This window comes from Pyxicephalus adspersus, chromosome 4, assembly GCF_032062135.1.
Source record: "Pyxicephalus adspersus chromosome 4, UCB_Pads_2.0, whole genome shotgun sequence".
NCBI lineage: Eukaryota > Metazoa > Chordata > Amphibia > Anura > Pyxicephalidae > Pyxicephalus > Pyxicephalus adspersus.
In genome coordinates this window covers 51,954,936-51,982,839 of record NC_092861.1, presented here as the reverse complement: position 1 = coordinate 51,982,839, position 27,904 = coordinate 51,954,936, and the positions used below count along the sequence as shown (strand labels likewise).

The window sequence follows — 27,904 nt, the reverse complement described above, 5'->3', positions numbered from 1 at the left end:
TTGGAGGATGCCTGTCACCTTGCAGACATTTGTATACATTTATGTGAGCCGTCACTTTGTGGTAATAATGGGCAGCCCTGGAACTAGCTCAGGTCCTGAGAAAACAGCTCTGCATGTGGGAGGTCGCCGCTGCTATAGTGTGCACAGCACAGGATGTCAGGCCGGCGCAGCGCTTCCTGGTGACACCGAATGGTTGCTAAGGGCGCTGTAAACAACACACAGGAGCCGCAGAGACACGGCTGGCCGGCCTTCATATCTATCGCTGCTTGTGTCCGGACACCGGGGAGAATGAGCCGGGAGGTGCTGGCTGAGCTGCACTGGGCCGATGGCCTCGCCATCCCTGTGGCCAATGCTGAGAATAAAGCTCTGGAGGATGAGGTGAGGAGATCCGCACATAAAGATCGTTATTGTATGGAGACGATTTCTCTCGGTGCTGCACTGTGCCCTCTATGTGTTATGTCTGCTGGCACCAATACCAGGACAAATACCCTTCCTGTATGATAATGGGCCACATCTGCCCTCTGGGTATTCAATGCTGGGGTCACCCCAATCTCCCCAAATTCCCAACTTTCCTATTATATTCCTATATATTGATGAGCAATGCACATTATATTACAGGCGGGTATGGAAGCATATTGTACCGTCATGCCATGGGCAATCAGTGATCAATAACTCCCAGATATCTGTTGTTTCCTGGTAGCAATGTGCACCCATCATCCATCCCCATTTATTCCCATCCCCTGCACTGACCACCCATAGCTTTGTTATTATAATGCTGGTCAGAGCGGGGAGGTGCTGGCAATGATTGCACAAAGAATAGGAGTGTTCAATTGTTTTATATTCTAATAGATTTACATTCTAACATTGAATCTCTAATGTTGCTCATATCTAGCAATGTATGGCCACTTCCAGGCAGGGGACACAGCGCCAGATATTTCACTTCCCATGCAAATAACAATCATCTGTGAAATGAATGAGAAATAAAAAGAACTTCCAGCTTATCCTTATCAACCAATGTTTTGTGTTATCAAACCTGTTATAGATCTTTGCTCTGTGTTGTATCATGTGTATGGATGATCCTACAGATCCAACCAATCACCTTCTTACTTTCTGGGATCAGAGTGACTGAATGTTATGTGTGTGCTGTGTTTAGGGCATCGGACTATCAGAATTACAACCAGAAAATCGGTCAGATTGGTTGATTGAGTTCAAAACTGGCAGCAGATCTATCGTGTGTGCCCAGTCTAAAGCCTCGTACACACCTCTGATGGACGTCAGAGAATTGTTGCCCGAAATAATCTTTAGCAATCGTTTCCAGTGACCGATGACTGAACGGGTGCTGTACATACTAATATATGAACAATTGACACCCCACTGTGCTCTCCTCCATAGGGAACTAAATGTCATTCTCAATCAGGCGCTCATCAATGTGGTAGATTATTGTACAACTATGAGGGGGGCTGTACACATGTCTGAGTTTTGCCCGAATCAAGCCCAGCTGTTCATCTCAGGTGATGATTATTTGATGTGTAGATAGGTGAAGGGGCCCATATATAACAGAACAGATGCCACTTTACCCTGTACAAAGCACACTGCAGTGTTACCTCCACATCACACATACAGAATGGGGCTCCCGGCTCCCCCAGCCTATCAATTGATATATAGAAGGATTGCAGTAGGCATAAAGGAGCCGCCCCGTGTGCATTGTTTGTACTGATATGGCCCTCACCATCAGACACCTACCTGCCTATAGTGTATCCAGCCATGTGAAGTGATAGGTGGGTGCACAGCTACAGACAATCACTCCATCATGCCCTGTCCCCTTGTTTTACTACAAGAATGTGAAGGTTGTAGCCAGGGCCCGCAGACATCTACAAGGTCCCGGCCTCTTGCCTAGGTAGTTTTGTGGATGCCCCCTAAGGTGTAGGACAGGACGGATGTGAGGCCTCCCCGGCCCCATTGTAATAGGAGGTGCTTTGATTGTAGAGTAAGGTTGATCAGGACCAGATTATGGTTCTAGTCTGCTGCCCGTTTTAATCATGGTGGAAGACAATGCAAAGTTCCTAGTGTTGTCTGACGAAAGTCATTTCCAGCATCCCTATAGATATACAGCAGGGCTGCTGGTAAACAGCAGGGAGGGGTAAGGCAGGGCTACGTGATCTACTTGCGTTGCCTTTACGATCGACCAATAGATTGCGATCAACGTGTTAGGCACCTCTGTTCCAAAGCTTCTGATTTGCATGTTTGTGGTCAAACAGAAAATTCTGTAAATGACTTGAGAGGCACAGTGTTTGTTATTTGATTGGAAACATGAAAAAGTTAACCAGAAGCTTTGCAGAAGATAAATGTGACTATGTTCGGAGATTGCACTGCCTGAGTTTTCTCACTGCTGCAGCCCTGTTATAAGCCTTACAAACCATTCCAATTTCTTTCCAACTGCAGGCATATTCCTAAATAATATTTATTATTATTATTATTTACTTGATTATTATTAAAAATTTATTTGATTACATACAAAACATTTTTTGTCCTACTAAACGTAAAACCAAAATCATATTTTTACAAACTGCAGCAGCAATTGTTGGTAAAATGTTTGTGTGTTTATAATAAGTCCGGTTGAGAACTTGTCTCATTTCTTTGTTTAAAGTAAAACAAAGAAAAGCTCAGCTGTGTTCCCAGTTATCTGATCCTAATATTTGTACTGATGAAGAATAACAAATTATTAGCATCATTACTAAACCTCAGTCCATGTAACGTCCATTTAAATGTACAATTTAATTCTAGATGCAAAAGAAACAGAAGGAAAAGCTGCAGTTGTCAAACAATTTAAAAGAAATGGATGATCGAATACAAGCAATGGCTGACCACCTCAGAAATGTCAGGCAAGAACTGAACTATACTCAGGTAATCTGAATATATGAAATGCTAAATTGTGTTCATTGTACATTACCACCAATGAGATCTGACCCCCAGAACACATAACTCCAGAATCCATGTCACCATTTAGAATTGTCCCTTACTATACACATCTCTCTCTTTCTCCTGTATCCACTCCAGCAGTAAGAGCTGCCTCCCTAGTACAGATTTCTTTCTCTTCACTAGCCATATCATAAGTAAGACCTGCTCCTCTGTACACACATCTCTTCCTTCACCATCCATGCCCCCAGTGACATCTGACCCCCACTAAACATTTTTGTCCCATATCATTTTTTTCTCCAATGAGATCAGTCCTCCATTACACATATTTATCACTCCATATTATATTCAATATTCCCCAATTACACCTATCTCCCTCCAGAATCCATGTTTCTAGTCTGATCTGCCCACAGTACACATATCCCTTTACCCGCCACCCATGCCACCAATAGGTTTTACCCCCCAGTACATATCTCTGTCTCCAGTATCCACATTCCAGTGAGATCTTCCATCAGTACATATATTGTATATCTCTCTCCAGTATCTATATCACCAGTTAAATCTGCCCTGGTACACACCTATCATGTGTGTCACATCTGTGTGACAGGCTGTAAATGTGTCTGTCTATAGAAAAAGTCATAGAATATCATGCTGTAATGTAATACACAGAATGTGAGATGCACATTACTCCATATAACATTGACATTACATGCCTACTGTTAATACCCACACGGCACATTGACCCTCTTCTCCCCAGAGTAAGGCTGCACGTGCAATATCACGTGCAATAATTGTCGTTGGAAAGGATCTTTCACGATCTGCGATTATCTGACGAGAATCATCTGACATGTGTACGTAGCCTTTAAGTTCATATCTTGCTGATGGCTTCCAACCAACCAGCCATCTGGCTCTGATTCCTTCTAAACAACACAAATCACACAGCTCACTTTTGTGCTTTAAGCAATAATAATAAAATATTTCTATAACTCTATAAAACTTTTCAGTTTTGAATGAGGAGGGAAAGATTTAGACTTCAGTTTCAGTAACTTACTGTTGCAGGCTATGTTTGAGATATTTTCCTTCACTTTCTGTCTGGTGAAAATATTGTCCCCTGGACAGTGAAAATTTCTCTCAAAGCACAGAAAGAAATAAAGGTGCTTTTTACCCTTATTTGAACTAAGAATAGAATGAGGAAAGATTTACCCATCTGTCAAATTTTAATCGGGAAAAATAATTCCCAGGAGAACAGTTAAAGACATATCTTCCACTAAGGACACCTGTTTTAGAAGATTTCCTGTAACTTTCACTTGGAAATATTTTCTATTAGTATACAAACAGCAAATTCCGAATTGTCAGGGGCTTTAACCTTTATCCTCTTTATCCAAAAGCCCCCAAAAGTTTGTATATTCATACACTTTAATGAAATCTCATAACAATAGGAAAATGTTTTTTTTCTGTTCTATATTTCTCTGATGTAAATGGCCTCCAAAAGTTACCAAGGACTTACCATCTCAATGGTTCTTTGTAATTGTGTGCTTGTTCTGTGGATGAAATATTTGCAAGCAAGGTCTAACACTGAAGGAAAACCTCCTCTGAGAGCTGTGAAAAGCTACAGAGCATTGAAGTAAAAAACATTTACACAAAACACCTCTTTGCTTTGTGTTATTTTAGTGTAGTTTTGTATGTACCCAATAACACAGACAGGGGCCGTTAATGTAAAAAGTGTTATTCCAGTCTCTTTGTAGGGCCCGAGAAAAAGAAATTGGAAGTGAAGAACACTTTAAGACTCTCGCTGAAAGGGAAATGGGGCGTCTAAAGCAAGAAATTCAACGTCTTGAAAATGAGCTGGTGTCCTTGAGGGAGAAGAAAAATAATCAAGAAGTAAGCTTTATATGTAGATTTCTGTCCTTGTTCTACATAAATATAATTTCAAGGTAAAAGCTATAGCAACAAAAGCACTTGCTTAAAAGGTAAGCATTGTGTCTGCACAATAACATTAAATGCTGAGCACATAATTAACATATAATAGAAAAAAAATAGTGGATGTGTAATACCTTGAAATGTTGTATCCTTCTGCAACAGAATAAGAAAAAATAAATTCAAAGTCCATATACATTGTTTTTGTTATACTATAAACTGTCTGCGTCTGTTGATGAGATAAAAGGTACATAATGAATAAGTTAATTAAACACATCTGAATTGTTAAAATATTAGGCTATTATCTTTATTGACACCATCATTATGTTTAGAATAACATATTCAAGGCCACCCAAAAACTGGAGAAATTGAAATGTCAGCTGAATTGGGACCAGCAGGCTCTGGAAGCCTGGTTAGAGGAATCTGCTCGAAAAGATGAAGATTCTGTCGCCATACAGAAATATGCCCAAAAAGATGAAGGAAAAATTAGGGTAAATAATATATATTTTTTTGTTGTCATTAGTATGTAGTTAAATGTAGAATGGTGGTAAATGTTTAATGTTTCTCTGTAGGAGTTGTCACTGCACATTGAAAGAATGACCGTTGAAGCTAGCCAGAAACGGAAACTCTTAGACAATGAACTGACCGAGACCATCACTGCACAGGTATAATCTTTAATACAAGTTGCTTTCTGTCCAAATACTCTCATGGAAGGTGTCATTGCAACACTGTTTTAAAGTCAATCTGGAAATGTTTAGTTTGCTCAGATGTGGAAATTGTGAAAACAAAAACACAATTTAGATTTGTCATAAAAACACATATAGCAAGTCAACTGATCTAAATAGTAGTATAATGTGAGTGAAAAGCTTATTTGCTTCCTTATTTTTGTATGCACTATTATGTAAACAGTATCTTTTATCCATATTCATTTTTTTTAGTATTTCTCTAGTACAGTAGTTACATCTTCAGATGATGAACAGGAAGCATTCTCTTTTTTTTTACAGATTGAGCTAGACAAGACAGCTGATGATTTCCGCAAAGCACACCTAGAAAGGCAACAGCTGATCCAGCAGTGGGAAAACACAATCGATCAGATGCAGAAAAGGGACCGAGAAATTGACCAATATGCACTGGTAAAAAGTTTTGCTGATATGTACCTGTAGTTGTCAATCCATGGTAAAAGGTATTAGCCTCAAATGGGTTGTGCTGTAACACGAAATATAGGGTTTTACAACAAAATGTAAAAATTTGTTAACCACAATAATCTGCAATAATCTAACCAATTTTTTTTTTAAATAATGCTATCTATTCACTTGCCATAAGAATGAATGGAGAGTATAATGGATTGGCGTTAACTGCACAAAATTGCATAAACGCTATTTTTTCTGCTTGCCCATACAGTTTCTGGTTGACCACAGATTTAGAAGCAAAGACAGTAAAACTTATGAATATAAAAGTTTTAAAAATGAAATACAGTTTTTTTTAAACAGTGCTAACATGACAGGGTTTGCCCAGTAATGGACCATACGTATTATTGGGCCACAAAGTGGTCATGTAGCTGATTATAGTTACCCTACTGGCATCATTTCAGTCCCACAGGTTAATTGCACAGCTCCATAAATTGTTCTGTTATGGCATTATTAAATAGGGGAACATTATTTGTATGTGACACTTTTTTCAATAGATATTATAGCTATGGACAACATAATTATGCATCGACATTTACATTTATTTTAGTGACGTCCAAAGAACTTTTGTACTTTAGATTACTGTGCAAGTCATTTCTTATTGCTTTAAGAATTGACATTAAGTACTGTTATTGTGTTAGGGTGGCGAAGGCATATTGGTTATTTGAATATATATTACAGTTTTCTTTACAATTAACTGCTGTGATTTCCTTAGGTCTGCACTGTTAAACTGGCTAGAATAATGTACATCAATCATTGCTGGGACAATAAAAATAGTTCATGCTACATCATCTGTTCATTTAAGGTGGAACGGCTAAATATACAGTTAAAATTCATATATGTACACTGTCTTACAATAGGAACTCTAACTGTGTTCAGGCTATCTTGTAATTGACATTTCTCTGCCACATTGCACAGCAAGCCAGGTTTCACCCCTACTTCCTTTTTCTGCTTTACAGTTTCCAGTGTTCCCTGAAAGCTATTTGCACAATGAATTGGCATAATTGTCCAATGAGTGCACAGGTGGCACAAGAAGCTTAAATAGGAAACAGCAGCATCACTTGCCTTTATAGTGTGGCAGATGTAAAACACAAGACTGGCCGAGCAGAAATTTGGCACTCTTTAAAATAAAAAAAATACTTTCATAACCCATCTAACCCGCCCTCCTAAAAGCAGACACCACCAAATAGAAGTGTATAGGGCTGTAATGTGCAGGCCTGGCCAGGGACAGTAAAGGCTAGTGGTGCTGGATTAAACAAAAAACAGAGGCAAGGAAAACATCTATAGAGCAGGAGGGGGGGTTAATTTAGGAGAGGGAAAGGGGGAAAATAGGATACATGCACTTGTCTGAAAGTGATTTAAAAGTGCACATATCAATTAAAAAATAGGCATGTAAAATTATATAAAAATTATTAAAACATTTGGTATAATACTAAAAAAAATGCTTAGCTTCTATTGCATCCATGTGATGGTACAGTAAGCAGCGATAGATAGAGACAGAGATAGATTTCTTCCTTTGCCTAATGAACCCTACATTCACTTTTTTCTGAAACTCATCACTGCAGGTCAGTGTGACATGGGTGGATGAGGTGAGTAGCCATCCGTGGTAATTCTTAATGCTATCTCACATAAAAGGATGGAGTATACAGTCCCTGCTTACATTTTATACTTAAAGTTATATGCCCGCCAAACATGAAAATGTCACATTTTAACTCAACCAGGAAAGAGACTATTGACTGCTGATAATCTAAATAATGGTTGCCTTGCTTACTAGATCACCGAAACCATCTTTTTTTCTGAATAGTGTCGAACCGGAACCTGTAAAGACCACCACAAAAGAAATCCATAAACAAAATAAATGACTGTATTGGTCAGATAAAAATAATTTTTTAATTTCTACAAAAACGAATCAGTCAGGATTGAGCTGATAGAAAGGCAACATTTACTCAAACAACCATTCATTAAAACTCAAGTTTGCAAAAGAGCATCTCTTAAAGCACAACACAACTAACCTGTGTATTGGAATCTAATAAATATGAGCATGTTTTTGTTTTGTTTAGGGTTTCTTTTAAAAACGCAGACAGATGCTTCCCGGGTTGAAGCACTGCACACATTCCTGTCTGCAAACATTATAGAGGGAACATTAGATGAATGAATGGAGCTATCTTACACTAATCTTTTTTTTCTAGCTGTTAGCTCAGGTCAAGCAAGAGTTACGAGACAGACAAAGTATAATCAAGGAAATAATCCAGTTCTTGAACAGTGAAATTGACAATAACAAGGAATATGAGAAGAAGATTGACATTGTGGAAAGAAAAGCAGCCAAACTGAGGCAGGACTATCAAGAGCAAGAGGCTGTACGGAGCAATCTACAAGATGAGGTAACATCAGAAATAGAGAATAGTGAGTATTAGACATCTAACTGGGTTGAAAACAGCAGAGATGATGCTGTGATATTGTTGCTATATAGCAACAGAAATTCTTCTCATTTTTGAACTTTATCTGTTACTAGTAATTCAGTAGAGTAGTGCTAGCTGTGAAAACACACTTTAATGTAAGTGACCTGAATACCAGAAATGCATTATTCAGAACTATTCAGAATCACAGCACATGTTTGCACAGACTAGAGATTTATTGATTTACAACCCTATTAATTTGAATTGTCGGCTCTTGTTTGAATTTGTAATGCAGACAGGTTGCTAAGGTAGGTATACCACAGATTTATATTATACTGGTAGCTATTTAGAAGGAAGCACATCCCGTATTAGTCAGTACAACTCAACATGCAGATTTAGGACAAGTGAAGTGGTGTTGAACAATCATCAGCTCTCATGTGGAAGATGGAATGCTGTAAATCAAATAACAGTTACCCACTGGTGGTTAGCGGAAAGAGTTTTACTCTTAAAGTAATTAAAACTATTTTTAAGGCACTAAAAACACTAAATAAACAGTACTTCCTGCAAGCTATAACAGGTGTTAGGAGCATTAACACAGGGAATACATTTGTTGCTGCCTAATGTATTATTTATCACGTCTGGTTAAGCCTTTCTTTAAAGGTTATTTAAAGAGTGCACACTTGTAGATTAAAACAACTACTGCCTTTCTGCCTCCGGCAATTCAGTGTTGGTGAACTGAACTTAATGGTAGCCTTAGAATCTAATTTCAAAATGTTAAACATGATGTAAATGCATACATTCCCAATGATTCATTCCTTTAGTAATGGACCACTGAGGTTTTAGCTGATGCCTCATGCTTTAAATATGGAAGAATACAGTTGTCTGTTTTTAGCAGAATTCAGGGGTAGGACTTGACTACAGAATAAATAGGAAGAGACCACAGATATTGGAATAATATTTTATAGGCTCCTGGTTTTATAGTTTCTGGATCCCTGTAAAACATTATTAGCCAAATGTTTTAAATGACACCCAATATTCTATACAGTATTGTATTTTTTGCCTTTTAAATATATTGTGTTCTGTTGTTTTTACATATGAAATGTTTGTATATTTTCCAATCTGCCACACATTGACTTTAATTTATTTCCTTTTTACAGCTGGACACTCTGAAAGGGACTGTTGATAGAACAGCTACCGAATTAGAAGTAATGAGGATTCAAGTCAACAACCTTAAGAAAGAAATCAGAAATAAAGAAGAAAGGTCAGTAATAAATTGCACCACAATTCTGTTAAAAGAAAGAGGCTTAAAGTATATCCTCTTAATGAAAGTAGCAAATTCCAGAGGTTTGGTATTTGGTATAAGTCATACTGTTATAGCAATTCTGTTATAAGCAATCATTTACAATGTGATGTGATATTTACATGCAAATGTATTATTCCTAGATTGAATCTGTCAAAAGAGTATAATAAAGGCCTGAATGAAAAACTGAAGGTTGTCGCTGAATCTGCACTGAGTGTAGAAGAGAGGGCACAGCGTATGGAGGAGATGCTGAAAGAGCAAGAGAAAACGGTGAAGGTAGGGCTCCCTTGCTTACAAAAGCATTAGAAAGATGTTTCATAACCCATCTCAACAAACATAATACAGAGGGCATAAAAAGAAACATTGTAACATAAAAAAGAAAATGCAAAATATTAATGTGCAAAATTATTATTTTTTGTTTACTGACAACAAAATATTGAAAAAAACATGCTGATTCTCCTAAATTTCCTATTCCAATAGAAAGAACTCTTTTTGCAGAGAGATGCTACATTCCTGTGAGAAATAAAAGTGATGGAACACATTGTTAAATGCATTTATCAATTTTGAAAAGTTATTAGAATTTACTCTCTTAGTAGTGGATACATTTATACTGTGAATTTATGTTCGCAGACCACCAGCAACCCTGCAGAAAAGTCCATAAGTGCAATCAACCCATTAAATCTAATTTCTTTTTTTATCCAGTACAAGATATTTGCTGATAGATTACTAATAAAAATACAGTTTTGCATATTTGCCTTATTAAATAAGCTTGAAATACTGTAAACGTAATGACTGAGGATAATGAAGTGAATTCTGTTACTGTAGTTCATATCATACAAGGTGAAAGATAAGAATAAAATGAGCAATAAATATAAAATACAATCAGCAGTAGAATGACACTATTCTGTTAAAGCAGACTGCAAAGAAACAGAAATGTCTTTTGTTCAGATACTGTGCCAAACGACCACTTTAATCTTGCCATTTGTACCCGCAGAATCTTGAAGCCCAGCTAAAACAAATAAGAGAGCAGCATTTCAAGAAATCGCAGGAGCTGCATGAATACAAGACAAAAGAAAAGCACATGATATCAGAAATTAATGGAAGTCAGGTCTCGCTGAGAAACCTTAATAGTCAACTGCAAAAACTTGACCTACATGCTTTAAAGCAACAGGGGATCATTTACAATCAGGTACAAAAACACGCTGGCTTTCAACCATTAAATCCCTTAAATGCCACTGCTGTGTGATTAGAGAAAGCTAACCACATGCAGGACATTTTTCATAATTGAAATATTTTCAAATATAGAAAAGCAGCTTGGAAAAATGCCTAATAATAAACAAGCATGTGAAAAGACAATGTGGGTATGTAACATTTACCATAAAATATTCAGGTTTATAATTGCATTTTAATGCATGTATGATTATAAAGTGTTATTTTTAAAGCTTCATTTTTTAAATAAGACAATGCTCTGAACTTTACCTGCAATGTTCTTAGATGTGTTCTTAGATTTTTAGGTTGACATGAATATGTCCATATGTATTGTAGATTTTTGCAATGTTTTTCCAGTCTGTAGTGAAACTAAACCCATGCTTGACATTGGCATTCTTTGGCTCTTTTTTATTATTATAGAGGCATGGTGGTAAATAATACATGCGGGGTTTCTGCTAAAGAGAACTAGTGCCCCACCTCATTTATTCAGACATAATTAACTCTGCTTGTGAATTTAGATGTTATTTGCAAATAATAGAATTTATTTAAAAAAATTCCTTTTGGCAGTACGTCTTTACAATACAATAATAAAACCTAATTCAGTTTACTTTTTTTTTTTGCTAAAGCATTGTGTATCATACACAATTGTCATTTTTTTTTTTAATACTTTTTTATCCTTTGTTGCATTCTAGTGCTGCTAATCAGCTAATCACCTGTAGTCATCCTGCAGCTATTTTCTGTTTATACTTTAGTAATGACCACAGGGCCACTGCTGAACACATCTAGGAGACAGTTGTCACCATCTACTTGGATGTGACTGAACAAGGACAATTGTAGTAGGATCCCAGAGTATTATTTTATGAAAAACTGCAGATTTCAAACATTGAAATTTGTTAACTTAACATTGTGGGTATATTTATAAACACTGTGCAAAAAATGTGAACACTGAGATGGACATCTATATTTCTACCCATGTCTACTTTATATAGTTGAACTATAGTACAATTGCTTATCTCGGTTTGCACAGAACAAAAAAACAGCCACTTTTGTTAAAGAATTCCCTGTGGTCATTGTCTATAAATATACTTCTTTAACTCACATGTGGTACTAAACAGTTAGCATTATAAAAAGTTCTTGTTATTGCCTGCAGACATATTTATTAATGTTAGCAATCTCTAAAGTTATTAGGTAATTATTCTTTTTTCTCAATAAAAAGGAAAAAATCTTGTACTATACATAAGACAAGGTTGGTTACATAAGAAAGACATTTTGAGGGCTCCATAGAATATAATTCATTTCTTTACTGTGTGTAGTACATAATACAAAAGTTGGTCACCTAAGGAAGAAATTTTAAAGGTCTTGCTGAGTCCATTTTCTTATCTTAGCTTGCATAAGAATGGACTTTTCAGAGAATCAGATACCTTCTTTTTAGCAAAGCATAAAACAATATCTAAATTTAGCTAACATTTTAGTTTGTTGGGTAAAATAGGTTATCATATGTAAATTGGTACTAGCTTCCAGTCATGTCTGTAACCAGTAAGCATTGATCTGCATTGCCAAAAGTGACCACTAACTTTCTGCACAGTACTGTGTGTTTCCATATGGCATTTGTCAGCGTGTGTGTTTTTTTTTTGGTACAGGATTTCCAGATTCAGCAACTAGAGCGCAGGCTATCACGATTGAAAGGTGATGTCAACACTGATGAGAAACATGCCTTGGAGACCAAAGTATCTGAACTTACAAAAACATTAGATGAACGAAAAGCCTCTCTTAATATCTTAAACACTCAGCACAAGAAGCTTCAGGTAACACCATATATGTTAATGTTAGAGAACTACTTTAAATGGGCATACATGTGGAAACTGAAAATGTATTTGATTAAACCAGAGGACAAACTGAGGTTCTTATTCAGTGTTAAGTGCATTAAAAAATTCCTCATATACTTCACACAAGTGCATCTCCGTACTCTCAGCAAAAATCTTTTGGATATCACATAACATTTAAAGCCATTTTTGTTATTTTTATGAGACATCTTCTTACAGTTGTACCCCATGAAACATCAGTTTAAAATTTGAATTCTGGGAAAGTTTCACACCTCAAACTTTTGACAGTTTTTTCTCTAACTGATATGTTAGAGCAGTGTTTCCCAACCAAGGTTCCTCAGAAGAGAAAATTTGTGACTCTTAGGTCAGTTTACCTAACATTAATGATATTTTTGGCTGTTTGTAAGAGTGACATTCTCCCCACTGACCAGCAATGTAAGAGACATTCTTACCAATGACCAACGCACTAATGTAATGTGAGCTGTGTACACAGTAACTGAAGCAGGATTCCCTGGGACTGGAAGGTTATTTCAGAGGTTCCCCCATGAATAAAAGGTTGAGAAAAGATATTTATTAATATTATATTACAGTATTTATATAGCACCAACATATTATGTTTTACTTTACAGTCAAGTCCATCGTCATGTCATTAGCTGTCCCTCAAGGAGGCTCACAATCTAATGTGCCTTCCTCAGTCATTTGTCTTTTTATTGTCTAAGGTCAATTTTTCGAGGGAAGCCATTTAACTCAACTGTATGTTTTTGGAATGTGGGAGGAAATCAGGCACCCGGATGAAACCCATGCAAACACGGTGTGGACCTGCAAACTCCATGCAGATAGTGATGGAGATACGAACCTAGGACCTAGCGCTGCAAAGGCCAGAATGCTAACCTCTTAGCCACTGTGCTGCCCAATAATATATTTTCAGCAAATCTGTTTGGTCTGGGGTAATCACGCATTTCAGGAATCTAGGCAATTGGGCTTTATTTATTGTATTATTCTCTGCATCTAGGATAAATCTGGCCATTTATAATTGGGAGTGTACAAGAGTAAATTTGTAAAATGGCAAAATTGGTTTACTTCTCGATACTCACAAGTTGATAGACCCCTCTGGTGTGCACTGGCAACCATGTGGTCTGGCTGCAGTTTTTGTTGTGTTACTATGTATGTGTTATATCTGTTATTTTGTGATATTGGTATAAGTGATATTTGTTTGTTTATTTTCTGAATTTTTTTGTGTTGATAGAGTGATGTACGGTACATTAAAAGGGAGCTGGAAAAAACTGGACAAGAGAAGGGAGATCTGATAAGTAAAATGGAGGAACTTAAGCTGTTCATCACCATGTCTGACAAAGAATTGAAGAAGCTCCGAACATCAAAACAGGTTATTAGCATTTGTACCATTATCGTTTAGAAAGGCTATGCTTCCACACCTACATATCCTTTTTCCATCCTCATCTGAAACCTACAAATGCTTGGAAAATTTGTGTAATTATTAGAATTAAAGGAAACTGTAGTCTTTTATTTTTATGTATTGTATATTTATTATTCTATATTCTATTTGTATGTATTCTATATTTTATGTAAACACATGATCATTATCAAGTGAACAAATACACTTTCCCCACAATATTTTTTTCCTGCCGCTTGTAAAATACATTCTGATAATAAATGGGTGTTCTTTTAGGATTTGATGGTTGATGACAATATTCTGAAACTGGAAATTAAGCGGTTGAAGGACATGTTGTACAGCAAAGCAGATGATGTTTTCTCACTGGAGAACCGTAGGTTACAATTACAAACTGCAATGAAGGAGCGGACACAAGAAATTGCTGTGCACAAAGAAATGCTGAAATCTCAGATTAGACTGGTGGACCAGGAGCGGCAAAATATAAGGTATTCACACAGTCAGACATGCAAGTATGGCAAACATATAATGGTGGTGAAGGTTTGCCTTTCTGTGTGATATCTCACCAAGAGTGATGTGCAGTTTACAAGACAAATGCTCTTGTTGATCCCATTATGAAATGACCTGTAATAATCCTAGTAATAAGTAATGTTAGACTGACATATGAGTGCGAGCAGGCACATATATTCTTCTGTATAACAACATACACTTCTTGTGGTCACAAGTCAAGAAATCATGAAAAATCACTCCCCACAAACCCCAGGGAAGGCCAGATTATGATATGAAAGCACTCCAGTAAAGACTTTTCTTTACCAATATTAGTAATAATATGAAATATGGTATTAAAAAATATAGTAGTAATTCTTATTATTAAAATGTATAAACCTACACTACTGTTAATTCATAGTGAAACAGTGGACACCTGTCGCTAGTATACCAGTACCTTGTGACAAATGTGCTTGCACATTGCTCTCACCTCTGGATTCTGCCAGTGGTAAAAGCAATTGGGTGGGATCATGTGATACTCCATGCAGCAGAGCAGTACATGTCAGACTACATTTCCCTGCACCTGCATTATATTGAGGACGTGAGCGGGACGTGTAGTCAGGAATTGTAAGCAATTGTAAGATTTCATGATTGTGTTTTTAGCAATTCATGCAGATATTTTAAACAAACTGTTCACAATAAGCAATTTTTAAGATTTATAATCCATGAGGATTAAGGGGAAGTTTATACTCTGGTATCATGATAGCATTTTTTACTAATTGCTGACAAAAAATAAATATCCTGTCTTCCAATTGATTAGATATAATGCACATACACTAATTTACAATTACATGTTACAGTTTTTCTAAACTGATTTAAAATCAATCAGCTGTCTATTTTCAAAAAATGATGTCAGGTTATCTAATGTATTATGTAATGGATAATAATGCTTCACTGTATTTGGGTTTAGAAAGGAATTTAGTTGACTGTGTAATTCTGTGCACTTCTAACAATTTCCATAAGAGTTGAAGTGAGAGATTGTTCTAATCGAACCATACTTATATTTGTCTAGCTCTGAGCTCCATGACAGACTTGCAAAAGTTGGCAAGATGAAAAAAAGATTTGAAATCATTACTGTTGCAATGATGCCTCCAGAAGGAGAAGAAGAGAAATCACAGGCTTATTACATCATTAGGGTGAGATTAAAAATAAATAAATATATATTATTATAAATCTATAAATATTGTTTTTGTTGAAAATTGAAGTTGGAAACAGCCAGACTGTTAATTGCAATGGTTCAGAGGTAAAAGGACAGCCTACTATCACTGATACTAGGACAAAACATCTGTGTTTCCCATTCATTTTTAGTCCAACATAACAGTATGATAGAAAAATCAGCTGACCTTTTTTGTTTGGACTATTTAGAATGAACATAATGGTACTAATTTATTAAAGCTCTCCAAGCCTGGAGAAGATAGCATACCATGGGTGAACTTGGGTGATCCAGCACACTTGGAATGGATCTGATTAAGGACTAAAAACATTTCACAACCAATATCAAATAATTTTAGCAAAGAAATCTATTACAGGTTGGCTGGATCACCCGTTTTCTCCCATGATAGTCTATCTTCTCCAGTCCTGGTAAGCTTTATTAAATCAGGTCCAATGATCCAGCAGCAGTATTCTGTTTGATGTTGAGCATTGAGTTTTTGTACTAGAATATTGTACCTTTATATATATAGCAAAAGGAAAGACTATACAGAAGCATTGTAAAGTTCTTGAGGAAACTAAGATCAAAATAGAGTAAGTAACATGCTGTCCACAATATTTCTTGGAGTGCTCTTTAAATTTGTGTAGAGAAACATGTAATTACATTTCTATGGCTCTTCTACCATCAGATGTGTCCATACACATATTCACTGCATAATGACTGGGATTAAAAAAAAAAAAAACCTTGTTGGGTAACATGTTCCAGTGTTTTATAAATATATGTGTTCAGAACACAGTAAATGTTTATAGAGTAAAAAATATTATCAATGTGTCATTTTTTAGCCTTCTTATGTAGTTAAATATGTGAAGAGATTACTAGGAACAGTTTATTTGGTTAAAATGTTTTGATCTCCAGGAGGCCACAAAACTGTGATGTTTGCATTTTTGATATTTGTATATTTCTACCTAATTGATATATGTACCAAATTATACTTATTTTTGTTATTCCTTCATTGTATGGCATTGGTTTCTTAGATGTCATGTTTAAAATAATTAAATAAAAAAACATGTGAAAACTATTTGTTCTTAGTGCAGGCTCTGCTATCCAGGATCATGGATCTCTGCAGTGCCCACAATGGAGCCTGACTCCACAATGCATGGTGCATGTGCTGTGCAGTGTTAAAAGAAAACAAGAAGCCACCAGGAGCAGGGAAAAAGGTTTTTGGCAAAATAGTTTTTGTATGACTCCTCTGCCAAAAAACCTCCATCTCCTGGTGATTTTTGTATTTTGACATAAATTTTGCTTTAGGAATAGACATTAAACACGTGCAGGAAGCTTTTCCCCTCTAGTCAGTGTTGGGTAATATTATAAAGGCCAGTAGGTTTTCATTAAAAAATTTTTTTACAAATAAACTCGACCACATAAATTCACATGAAGTTTATCCATTATGATATTTATACGGTCCTAATTTTATTGTGAAGTAGACAAATTCAGCCTTTAAATAAGATCTGTTCATCAGTTTAAATAATTTAATGTAGTAATTCTCATGACATTGTCACCACCACAGTAGCAGAAGGTTCTTGTCACTAGACCTCAACATGGGTCCCTACTTCGTCTTGGAAAATTAAAAAAAATGTTGTTTATATTAATTACAATGAACTTTGTACAAATTTATTGAGCACAGCACAAAAAAAAGGTTATCAGTTTTTATTCAAAATCGTCATCCAACATGTTTAATTAGTAATGCTTTCCATACTTGTTCTTTAAGGCTGCACAAGAAAAGGAGGAACTTCAGCGTGTCGGTGATGAGCTGGATGCCAAAATCCGCAAAGCTGAGAAGGAAATTCATGCTCTAGAAAACACAATGCATGTCCTGAATGGCTGTAACAACTCCTATAGGAAATCATTTAATAAAGTTACTGAATCAAGTAAGTCCACTTGTAGATTGGGGTTTATGAAGCTACAGACTGAATCTGTCAAATACAGTAAATTTACCATCAGCAGTGTAAGGGAGAAGTTAAGTTTAGTTTATTTAGGGCAAGACGGTGGCTCTGAGGTTAGTAATCTGGCCATTGCACCACTAGGTCCCAGGTTTGACTCTTAGCCAGGACACTATCAGCATGGAGTTTGCAGGTTCTCCCTGTGTTTGCATGGGTTTTTTCCTACATTTCAAAAACATTCCCAAATAAAATTTACCTTAGACTTTGTATTAAAAGATTAACACACATAAAGACATTAACATATGACTGAGGTGAGCCCCATTGAGGGACAGTTAGTGACATGACTATGGACTTTGTAAAGCGCTATGTAATATGTTGGCGCTATAAAATTACTGTATAATAATTATCTGACAAGTCAACTCTGAAGCATAAACTGTGCATACACATTATGTCAATGCTTTTCCAGTATTTACAAGACCTAAAAGCAATTTAAACAGATACATTCATAACAGTATTTTTTGTGTTGAAACCACACACAATTATCCAATGTTTGGGCTAGGTTAACAGTCCAACATTCCAGCATTTATGATTGGGCTGCTAAATGGTCTTTTTAATCTTTTTTAGAATCTTTTAATTTTACCAGAACTAAATATTAGGAAAACAGTCAATTCAGACCTAAAATGGTAGACCTAAAATGGTTTGTTTAGTGTTCGATCACCTTTAGACTTCAGTAATCTACATGTTTTTATCTCCTGAGTCCAGGATCATCCACAATGCAACCTTTGCAGGAGCTGAGGGCCAGGTGGATCTCCACAGGGCTTAGCTTTACCCTATAGGGTTCTGCAGTAAATCAGAGATATACCATAACTAGTCAAATCTGTGTACCTGCCTGTCCCTTTAAAAGAGTGGATGCACTTGTAGACAGTTGATGTCTAATGGGGCAAGACATACAAGTACCGACAATCTAAGTGGGTTGATTATCTGGGCCTGATTTATTATAGCTCTCTAAAACTGGAGAGGAAGATAGGAAGAACATGGATGGTCCAGCAAACTTGGTATGATTTTGGTCCAGCAATAAAAACATTTGCCAATTGTTTTTTAAAAAAAATGATTTGCTGTCTAACCCTGGATCTCCTATGATAGCAATCTTTTGGAAGGGTTGAGGGGGTCAAAGATTCTACTTTACCTAGGACCCTATTCTGTCCTAATCTGTTTAACAAAAATGTAGAGCAGCTTGGTGGTGATTTGTTAGCATATAAAGGTTTCCTTACACACTGTGTCAGTTTCCTAATGCCTACTATACATACGGTCATCAATCGGTGGTCCGCGAGAAATATTTGGTAGTCCACGACCCTGTCCCCCATATTGACACAACCCACCCACTCTCCCATCGCATGCTCAGACCTGCTTGCTAAACATCCTGGGGGGGAAGTAGCGCAGGGCTATAGACACAACTTTTGTTGAGTCCACAGCCCTGCTCTACTGTCCCCCCAGAAATGTATCAAACTATATAAAAGCACCATGTTTGCTACACCAAGTTGTGTCTTAAAAAGTTTGCTGTAGAATCATAACATTTTAGCATATTCTGTTGCTCTAAGGTGAAGAATATGAAGAAAAAATTCAGCTGGAAGAACAGAAGAAAGCAGCGGAGGAAAAATATCGGTATAAGCGGAGACAAATCAAGGAGCTGCAGGAGGACATGCAGGTAAGGAATATCACAGTGAATACAGTGGTGTCAGCAAGATTTGATGAAGTATTAGAAAGAATTAGAGGAAAAATCCATCAACATAAGGAGTGTTAAAATGTCTTGCATAAAATAACAACACCAAGCAGGAAAACACAAAACAATTTCATGTCATTGTACACATTATGGGGATGGGTTTGAAAGGCTGTGTGCACAGTCTAATATCCATTAGCAGTTGTCCTTCAATGTTCTGATTACTCATAAAGGTGAACTCATGCAGATATAAAATACCAAAATGCAGCTTTGTATTCATTATTAGATTGTTTTTTAAGCCCAAGCATTGTAAGTACCAGAATTTGACCTAGTAACAGTCTTTTGCAGACTGTAAAAGAGTAGAATAGAGGATATATTTTACCAAAATAGTTTTGATGCTGTGCTCACGTGACGTAAATGAGCATATAGACAATTAAATGTTCTTACCACTCTGTTGCTTCATTGTTCTCTGTCCATTTACAGCCCAAGAGAATCAAGATCAGTGAATGTTAGTTAAGGCTAAATTCTAACATTACATAGTCACAGTTACAAGGACTTCTTAAAATTAGAAGCTGGAGCATGTCATATAGTCCAGCTTATATCCTGTGATGTAGAGAATACTGTAAAATACATTTCTCTGTCTCAAGACCACTTTTTTTGTTTCTTTCAAGTTTGGTGCTGACCCTTTTCTGTCTCTTTAGGATTTAATGCTTAACCCAAGCTTTACCTTGTGCTTTCACAGGCTCTTTTACTCTACTGAAACTGCTCTACTGTAATTTGACTGATCCCAGTGAAGCTCATTTTCCTGACTGGAGGACATCCAGAATCATCTAACCCTTTCTTCCCTCGAATTTCTGTCCCTATCCTGTTCCTTTTATTTACAGAATTTTATTTTTTTCAATCATGGAGGTTCAAGATCACATGTAGACATTACCTAGAGTGGTCTGCATGCAAATGAAGCCTACTTAGTAACACACAATCACCAAGACTGACATCCACCTTAAAGGCATTTTGATATTTGCATAACCCTTCTCAAGAGCTAACCCACTGTACGCATCAGGGCTGACGGCTGGGTGCTGTTATACTTTTACCTTACTAGGTCATTTAACCTGCCATAATCTGCCTGCATTACGTAGATAAGCACAAGACTCTGTGATGATGTCACGGTGTTAAAAAAAGATAATGTAATAAAAACAGAAATGTTTTAATAAAATGTAATTAGCATAAGGAAAATAAATTTAAATCTAAACCCTTTTTATACTTTCCCATCCCCATCAGGTGGCACCCACCGCCTTCTTTTGTCACTCTTCCTTATGTCAGTCTTTGGACATCTTAATTGGCTGGGCCAGGATGACGTAACTCCTGTGCCGGTGCAATAGTTCATTCATTCCAATGGCCACAGGGGAATCCAGGATGTGCCAGGTATCCCAGCTTCCTAATCTGAGCTGCACATGCACAGCTCAGCAAATTTTGACAAAAGCGGATGGCTATTAGGCAGGTAGGAGGGAATATTGCCTGTCCCTCTCTGTAAAAAAATCCCAGATTAGTTTTTTGTTATAAGTGGAATTTCAGTTCTCCTTGAACTGATGAAACTTGAAATCCAGGTACAGTTTGAGTTGGTTAGCCTTAACTAGTGTATCATATTAACAATACATTTGTTAAAGACACAACATTTGTTATATCTTTTACTGCAATCATAAAATTATATAAAATCATTCTTATATAATATTTATTAATTAAAAAAATTAAAGAATTTATGTAAAAATATGTTTATTCTTACCATTTATTACCTATAGTCGCTAATCAATTATGGATCAGAGCAAATTTCACAGCTAAGCTATACCTTTAGAATTGTCAAATTTATCATGCCAAACTCATCCACATATTGCAATTTAGGTAAAAACAAACCTTTTTTTGGTGGTATCATAGGAATTAAAAAAAAATATGTATTTTATAGTTTATGGAATATAAAGGCAAACACATTTAATGCTGTTTACAAGGTTGATGAATGTCAGTTTTTATACTTTTTTACATTAGATACAAAGAATACATTTACACACCTGCATTTTTCATGTGGTTAATCACTCTCTATGGAAGTATTTACACTGAAAACTGCACTAGAGATACAGCTATCACAGATTTATTTATCAACCTGCAATGTTAAAGGATCATTCACATCATTGTGTTACCTAAGTACATTACATGCATTGGTGTGAAGTATTGTCATTACAATTATTTAGATGGTTACCCTATTGCATCAATGTTGCAGCCCATTACAATGCACTGTACCGCACTTCCTTATAGTCCATTCATACATCTATTGTGGTCCATTAGTATAAATAATGACCTGCCTTAACACAACACACAATATAGCATGTGCTTAAGTGCACCACGACTGACTTGTTTTACAGTATTAGGGTTCTGGGTACAAGGCATGGTGACATTTTTAAGTCAAATAGCTGTAAATATCACATTTTGTGTACTTCTTTTAAAAACAAAAATATGCAAACTGGCAATTAAAAAGAACATAGGCGTTGGGAAGCATTAATTTGGGCTAAAAAGAAGTTGGAAAGAAATTATTTTCTTCAGGTTTGCTGCATCTATAGTTACAAGCAGAACACAAAACAAACCTTTGGCCCTGATTTCTGAAAACTCTCCAATGCTGGAGAGAATACACTTTTATCAGCGAAGCTGGGTGATCCATCAAACCTGAAATGGATTTCCTAAATGTAATTTGCTATTTGTTGGCAAATAATTTCAATTCTGGACCAGATCCATTCCAGGTTTGCTGGATCACCCAGCTTCACCTAAGAAAGTGTATCCTCTCCAGCTTTGGAGTGCTTTAATAAAATAGTGTCAGGTTATGACAATGAAATGTAATAAATAAAACATCATTTGTCTATTCACAGAATGAGATATTACTAAAACAGAAGCAATATTGTCTGGTAGTGGAAGGTCATGTGTGAATCCAACCACAATAGGGTTGAGAATTCCAGGATATACTACATACCCCACGTAACTGAAATGAACATGAACCATAGAAATAGTTGTTGGTCTAGCATATAATGAACTTTTTGAGTAGTAATTTCAGTATGGGGTTAATCCTTTGCTACAAGCTAATTTAACATTTACTGTGTGGTTTAGGCTTTAGTCTCGGAAAATGTAGCCCAGCCGTGTTTTTCAGGTAGTTATCGGCCTATAGAGTCAGTGAAAACTGAATTTATTAAACTTCAAAATTATGATCTTTGAGCATTTTTCATTAGAGGATTATATCCAACTGTACAGATGTCACTGATGAAATGTCTTCTCAATGCTAAAAGACAAACCACGCTTTGAAAACTATGAAAACACCGTCTATATGATCTCTAAAGGCAACGTTACTTTATTCCAGATTATGAAAAACACTTTTGATAGCATGATGAAAGAGGAATCATCGTACCAGGAGAAGGTGAATGAAATGCTTCCCAGCATCACACAGCTTAACAAAGAGACTGAGGATCAAAAGATCAAGTTGGAGAGAGTCATGAAGCAGGTTAATGTCTGCAGTTGTGCACTGGAAACATGTTTTATGCTCGGTACAAAGTAGAGATGTTATGTCTTATAAGGAGCTTTATTGTTTCAGATGATTTTATGTTCACAAAAGCACAAAGCTGTGTTTCTTCGCCTTCTATGTTCACAGCAGTGAGGCCATATGGGTTTCATACCTTCATCTTTCCAAGAAAAATGTACAAAATCACTGAGCAGCGGGATCAGTCCATGAAGTCATCGGTAGCTGTTATTGTAACATCTCATAGCCTTTATATTTCTTAACACAAAGTAAATGATCAATTTATGTATTTTTAAGGTCAGAGAGCCAACCACTGTTATGTTGGCCACACAATGTAAAATCTGATTGTACAATCATTTTTCATTTTAACAACAATGGATTGGGCCTACCAGGATGGATTACAGTCATTCCATTATTTAATTAGGCCCTAACACCAGTTGAGAAGCACAATCAGCTTTCAAAAAGTGTGACCAGTGTAAGCATAACGCTTTGTAAATGCCTCTTTGCTTATATAATCACCTCAGCCACAGGTAAATTATTGACTGACAGCAATCAAAAGTAGTAAACTTGTAACTAAAGCTACGTACACACATATATATATATATATATATATATATATATAAATATATATTATTTTAAAGATAAGTGCAAAGTCCTGTGGGCACCAACAGTAAATTAAGTTTTTTGTGGAAAAGAAAAACATAAATTGTAAATTTGAATATAAAAGAAAACTTGAATCACCAATTTTTTTCCAGGTGGGTTAGACCTTTCTAATGCCACAGTGGAAGGACAGTGGATGGCCACTGTAAATGTACTGTGGAACTTTAAAATTAAACAAAATGTGAGGTGACAGGGTTAAAACTTACCTAGCTATTTGCATTTTTTTCTACACTCACTTCTCCTCACTCCAGGATATTTAGCTGGTCTTCTTCCATGTTTGAGATTTTTGTGTATTATGATTGACCAGGCTGGAATGATGTAAGGTACATTCACAAAAAAACAGATTTCCATGTACTCAATGTGCGATATAAAGAAGTTTGCAGACAGACAGGTAAGTTTGTTTTATTGCAGAGGCGATAGAGCTTATCCCTTCTGCAACAAATGACCTGTCTGCTCTTAAATTTTATTTTTAAGGTATACTGCTTTAGGCGACAAAATGTAATTTTGAGGAGGGAGCTTTTAAAAAAAGTAAATGAATGATAAGATAAAAGCTTTTTATTCCAAGTTATCTAACATTTCTTTACTTGTATGGTTTGTTTACAGTGCTCCAAACTAGTAAAAGAAATTCGTTTGGCCAAAAAAAGCAAAGGAGAAACCCATCATGAACACGATATTAATGTAAGGGATCTGCGAGAATTCAACAGGTCTGTCAACAAAATGCTGGCTCAAGCAATGGAGCAAAATCCTGAGCTGACTGTGCCATTGCAGATGTACTTTCAACAGGTATGTACATTTTGTAAAGTGTGCAGGGGCATACCTGAAGCAACTAGATTTGACTCAAGATGGGCGGAAGAAAGCGTTCACACACAGTTCACATCACTTCTTATACTTGGGGATAACAATAGCTATCAGACAAATTCCTGTGCCCTTACTGGGCTTCTGTTACTGCCATATGTACTAGCTGGCCATTTGACCCAGCTGATGTTGGTCTGGTCTGGGACTTTCATCTTTAGAAATTAAGTGCATGGAGATTAGTAACATGTAAAAACCTATGAAAAGCAAAACACGGAGGCTCATCTTTTAGAAAATTCTGGATGCTTGGATGTCTTGCTAATAATCTGGCTTCATTACATCCACTTCCATAAAACAATTATGATACTTTAAGCTAAATGATATCAGTGTTCCCTACAGTGTGATATATATGTAAATATCCTCATCCAGACCTAAATACCACTGGACCAGACATCACAACAATAGTCCGGAAGTTACCTCTGGGTTTCACCTAAAGAACTTTCAAGACCCTCTTCTAAAAAATAAATTAGTCATGGAGAACTTTTCAATTCCAGAGCTGTTGGCATTGCAACATTGCCTAAATTTTGTTTACTTGAGTAGGCTGGTAGGGCCAATCAAATTTTCAGAGGAAGAAAAAATGTTTCTCGGGGGGCAGTTTGTTAGTGTTCGAGGGCAATTGGCTGGTTTGTCTCTCAAACTGAGCAATCATAGTCCCTGTGGCAAAAGTTTCAAAATATAAATCCAGTTTTCTGTTCTCTCAGCTTTTTGAGATTTGATCTGATTCCTGCTTTACTACAAAACCATAATATCCAGGACTGGTTTACAGTTTGTATGTCAGTGTCCAATCCTCCTGCAGGTGGCAGTATAATCCAAAAATGTTGTGCCCCTCAATATTGTTCACAAAAGAAACAACATTTGCAGATACATCTGAAGCAAACACATGGGGAACCACATAGGGGCCAGACTGTCAATAAAGGGTATGTGTTGCCTGTAATGACACAACTAATAAATACAGAATTTCATGATTGCAGGTGGGAATTCAATATAAAAAAGACAAAGGAATGTGACCAACTAAAGTATGGAGGAAATGGCTTTATAGTGCATTGTAGGTTTAGTGAATATTGCAATTCTACATTAAAAAATTGTTGACTTGCACTTAGGTTGTAAATTGCTTCTTACAATCCAGAAGTAATACACTTGAAAGTATATCAGAAAAACAAAGTCAACAAACATTTTGCCTAAAGTGGTCCAACTTCAGGAAATAATGAGCCCAACTTAAGTGACATAATAAAAAGCATAATATGTAACTATTTATGTATTTCCAATGCTTATTCAGTATTGCAGACTGCAAAGAGATTCTGTGGAGTATTAGGCAATATTCCTTTTTGGTGTGCTATTATTGAACAAATCAGCTATGCATTGGTTTTTTGAACTCATGCCTGGTATTACAATTCAGCAATGATAAAACACAACATGTTTATTATGAGGAGTGAAACCTTCAGAACCATCAGTGGGGAGCTGTGGTCTACTGCTGATTTGCTGGACCGAGTACCATGCTTCTTTGGACCCCTCCAGACCTAGCTGTATGTTAATTCTCTTAATGCACCTTAAAGCAGCCTATATCCCATTTGAATGGGATGCCAATGCACCCTACTGGACCTAAAAGCACTTGCCCTATGTTTAGTAATTTAGTGCACCACAACACAGTTATATGTTACTATGTATTTTACTGCACTGCAATTCATAAACATTGAGTTGCCTTTCAGAAACACACACAAGTCCTAATGGATCCTTAAAGTAAATTTGTCAATAGAAAATTAAAGGAGTATCCATTCTATTGCTGATGCCTTTTTATCTGTTTATCTTGCAGTTATTCTGACCCCTTTAAACCTTTATAGTAGGCTGTGCATCTTCCATCTTTTTAATACTTAACACAAAATATTTATTACAGTTTGGCTTGGAAATTCCAAGTTCCTCCACTCCTGGAAGCTCACGTTCAGGTTCATCCCGGAGTTCAATTGCATCTGTACGGTAAGGAACCTAAAGCTTTTTTTGTAAAAAAAATATTGAGTCAAGTTCTTAGCTGCATATTAAAAAACAAAAGTGTAAATGGGCTGTATCCTTTTAAGATTCTATATTACTGATAAGTAGCTCTAATAATAAATGAAAATGCAGTTTTTACAGGTTTATAAGGTGTACACATAACAGAAACTGGACAGCTACCCCAGAGCAGTAGAATATAAAAAATATGCAGGGCGAGGAGGTTTTAAAAGTAGTAATTTTTTAAAAGAAATCTGGAATGCATGTTTTTTCTTATGATTAGTGGTGAGACCTGGTGTGTGTTGAAATCACCACAGGAAAGTATGATTTAACTGATGTTTACAAGCTGCAATTAGATAATTGCTAAGCAATGAACCTCATCTTCTTTCCACATGTGGCCAGAGACATTTGTATTTAGTTTTACTTTAGTAATCACAAATTATTCAAATTAGTGTGAATTCTGTGTGAAAAGTGCATGATGCTTGTATAAAAAAACTGTAAATAGCCCCAACTTTAATTGACTGCAAAGGTGCACATATCTAGCTGATTATTGGCCAGATCCTCCTTGCTAATACATGCTTGTGCGTGGTTCACTATTGACTTTCTTTTGGTTACCTGTATTTTTTTTTATCTTGTATTATATGGAAACAAAGTAATCAAATTTAACACTATACAAATTGTAACCAATTATCAACAAACTCAATTGAGTGTTATGGCATAACTTCCCACTTTCCTACTGTTTCTGTGCATAGTGTAGCATAGTTTTAAGTAATCAATATATATTGTCAAGTAAATTTTTAATTTTTGTTGTGGCTGTTGTATGAAATCATATTTCTGTGTTTGTAGTTCAAGTTCTTCTAGAGCTTCAACCAGCTCAGGACTCTCCTCACGTGTTAAAGTGGTTGAGCTTGGGATACCGATGGCCTCCCCTCCTTCAAGTGCATCATCAGCTCGCAGCTCCAAGTCATCCAGCAGAGGAAGTACTCACAGAAGTCAGAAATAGTAATACAACAGTACACAACTGTGCTGTTCACTGATTAAAGGACATGTTTTGTAATAGTAGTAGAATTCAATAAACCTGTATTATTTTCATTTCATTTTCCTATTTTTGTATTACTGATGATTACTTGTAATATTGCTTCCATTATTATGAGACTGTACCGGGGTGTGAAAGGTTATTGAGTAAATGTAAAATTATCTGTCTCAGTTAATATAAAGCATACATGCATAGAACAGCAAAATTCATCCATATAAATAGGAACGAGGGGGATAAGAACTCTAAAGAAACAAAAAAGTCCTAGTTGTTTACAGATAAGCAGAGTTGCCCATTTGTTCTTAAAAAAATTTTTAAATTGG

At 36.2% G+C, this 27,904-nt stretch overlaps 1 protein-coding gene across 1 annotated transcript; it reads left to right on the top strand.

Moving 5' to 3' along the window:
• Positions 1 to 197: 197 nt before the first annotated feature.
• CCDC39 (coiled-coil domain 39 molecular ruler complex subunit) lies at positions 198 to 27,640 on the top strand. The gene is made up of 20 exons (XM_072408151.1): positions 198 to 378; positions 2,785 to 2,904; positions 4,651 to 4,797; positions 5,166 to 5,324; positions 5,406 to 5,498; positions 5,838 to 5,966; positions 8,210 to 8,401; positions 9,574 to 9,677; positions 9,860 to 9,992; positions 10,711 to 10,905; positions 12,566 to 12,730; positions 13,995 to 14,132; positions 14,436 to 14,644; positions 15,715 to 15,838; positions 17,621 to 17,780; positions 19,391 to 19,497; positions 22,901 to 23,041; positions 24,320 to 24,499; positions 26,460 to 26,539; positions 27,395 to 27,640. The coding sequence occupies exons 1-20, from the start codon at positions 289 to 291 to the stop codon at positions 27,549 to 27,551; spliced, it is 2,823 nt and encodes a 940-aa protein (XP_072264252.1). The 5' UTR covers positions 198 to 288; the 3' UTR covers positions 27,552 to 27,640.
• The last annotated feature ends 264 nt before the right edge of the window (positions 27,641 to 27,904 follow it).

Bases quoted from the DNA above. Each gene is read 5' to 3' on its own strand.
- CCDC39 (XM_072408151.1), top strand. From the start codon at position 289: ATGAGCCGGGAGGTGCTGGCTGAGCTGCACTGGGCCGATGGCCTCGCC. The intron at 14,133-14,435 runs GTTATTAGCATT...GTGTTCTTTTAG, and splicing joins AGCTCCGAACATCAAAACAG to GATTTGATGGTTGATGACAA. The intron at 19,498-22,900 runs GTAAGGAATATC...ACTTTATTCCAG, and splicing joins AGCTGCAGGAGGACATGCAG to ATTATGAAAAACACTTTTGA.